Source organism: Vigna unguiculata, chromosome 9 (genome assembly GCF_004118075.2).
Source record: "Vigna unguiculata cultivar IT97K-499-35 chromosome 9, ASM411807v1, whole genome shotgun sequence".
Lineage (NCBI taxonomy): Eukaryota > Viridiplantae > Streptophyta > Magnoliopsida > Fabales > Fabaceae > Vigna > Vigna unguiculata.
Window position 1 is genome coordinate 17650819 of NC_040287.1, and position 2171 is coordinate 17652989.

General features: G+C 41.5%; 1 protein-coding gene across 1 annotated transcript; it reads right to left on the bottom strand.

The window, feature by feature from the left end:
* Positions 1-889: 889 nt before the first annotated feature.
* Positions 890-1900, bottom strand: LOC114163504 (probable disease resistance protein At5g66900). The gene is made up of 3 exons (XM_028047810.1): positions 1713-1900; positions 1259-1485; positions 890-1101 (listed from the first exon to the last, which is right to left on the bottom strand). Exons 2-3 carry the CDS (start codon positions 1458-1460, stop codon positions 890-892), a joined length of 414 nt encoding a protein of 137 aa, XP_027903611.1. The 5' UTR covers positions 1461-1485; positions 1713-1900.
* Between the last annotated feature and the right edge of the window lie 271 nt (positions 1901-2171).

Here is a 2171-nt window from a genome sequence, read left to right on the forward strand (position 1 = left end):
GCTCCAAGTAATTGGTTTTCACAGTCTCAAGCTCAAACTTGTGTGTTGATGTCTTTCTTAGCTGTTGCCCACTCTTCTTAGAATGATTTCCGGTTTGGAATCATTGGTTGGTAATGAGACTCAACACCTTTCAGAGAACTATTGGATATGGCATTACTTATCTTTATCTATTGGGAGAATAAAACTTGCACCACTACCCTCAATAGAAGCCTTTCATTTTGTACAACATGCATGCAAGCATCAATGGAGAGTTTCTGAAACAAGTAATAATTTCTTAGAAATGAAGAGATGGAGAAAGAAAGATTTAGATTAAGAATCATAGTAAAAACTGGAAGCCCGAAGGAATATAATTTATCTAAAAGAGAATTGATTGAGGAATGTAATGCATATTACTAATCGATGGTGCAAGAAGATGAAACCAGTATACCAAGCATAAAGTGTCAACCTGACACCAGTGCAGTAAGGGCTTTCTGCCCCGATTATTTTCCACATTTTGCCTCGGGTCTGGAACCGAGGCATATTGGGGCGAGGCCAAAAGGTACACCTTTTGGCCTCGGTTATCACCCGAAGCCATAGAACCAGTTTTTTGCCTCGGTTGTATTGAAACCGGTGCCATATACACAGCTTTCTGTCTCGGGTCAGTTAGGACCGAGGCCATAGGTGATAAATATTTTTTTTAATTCAAATTTTCGCAGGCTTTTTGGCCTCGGTTATGATTAGAACCGAGGCCATATGTGAGTTTTTTGCCTCGGTCTTGGTAAGAACCGAGGCATATGTAAATATACATATCAATGGTCAGAAATAGCGGCTAAGAAGATTCTGCACACAAACAAAAAAATTGACAAACATATATAGCTTCTCAATAATGGTAGATATAGGCAAAGACAATTCATGCCCTAACATATATTCTTTGGTTAACAAAAGGAATGGCAAGAATAATACTTTCCAGCAACAACAATGTCTGATCACCATCAATGCAAGAAAATTTTAAGGTCTGTAGATGTTTCTGATATCCTAAGTGTTCCGATAGTCTTTCTACAATAATTTTCAACTCGGGCGCTTTTGAGAAGGTGACAAATAAAATATTTTCCTTGAATTTACCTAGAGAAAACCAAAGAGATTATAGTTAGCCTCTGGTTCTTTCTACAATAATCTGAAACTTTTCATGTATTCCAGCAAAATAAATAACCTCACTTAAGAAGAAATAAGAAGTTATTATGGTTCAATAGTAGAGAATAAAAACTTAGTAACGACCTACCTATGACTTGTTCATCCCAACAGAGCATTGTGGCCAGAGTGGTTTTCCCCGATCCTCCCACACCGGTCAAAACCATTACGGACACACCTTCGCTCAGAACATTCATTTTCAACTTCTTCAATGCTTCATCCAACCCAACAGTGAATTCTGGCTTTTCAGGAATTCCAAATGGACGCTTCATTTGTTGTGCTGTCTCTTCCATGAATAACCAACTTTGCGAGTCCTTTCTGAAAACAACAAGGATCAAGTTGTGAGAATTAAGAACAGAACCTCAACTTTGCTGCATAACTTTTTTTCATTGTATTCCAAACCCATGCCATGGGAAAGGCATAGCCTTTTCGTGTTAGCTTATTCTATCCTATTCATTTGCTATAATCATATATTATTAACAAGAGAGCTGGTTAGGAAGAACTGGAAAACTTAATATTTGAAATATGCGACAGTTACACGATACCTTAACTGAAATATGCTTTCTATGAATATGTTTTTCTGTTTGTGAATGAGAGCTGCAAACGTACGAGGAGGAGTGGTGGTGTTATTAGACGTGGAAGTGTGAGAAGTGGTTGTGGTTTGGGAAGGCACGAGCCTAGGTTTCTTGGTGGCGGAAGTGGACCCACTGGACCCAACCGTTGTCGTCGCGGCCATAAGTTGGCGCTCCCTCCGCCGCGCGATGGGTACCCACTGCTCTTCACGTGCTTAGCGCAATCTAAACCCCTACTCTTGCAGCACCACCTGCACCTCCTGTGACTACAATCCTTTTTCGCCTGGTTTCCACAGTCCTGGCACGTGCTCGTGCCGCTCCCACTCCCCTCACGCTCAGCACGTGCGAGTTTGGGTGTTGTTGTTGCTGGTGCTGCGGCGGTGGAGACTCGTCGACGGTGGCTGGAGGGTGTGGTGGCAGTAGGTGCAACGG

Bases quoted from the DNA above. Each gene is read 5' to 3' on its own strand.
- LOC114163504 (XM_028047810.1), bottom strand. From the start codon at position 1,460: ATGGAAGAGACAGCACAACAAATGAAGCGTCCATTTGGAATTCCTGAA. The intron at 1,102-1,258 runs GTAGGTCGTTAC...GGTTTTCTCTAG, and splicing joins TTGGGATGAACAAGTCATAG to GTAAATTCAAGGAAAATATT.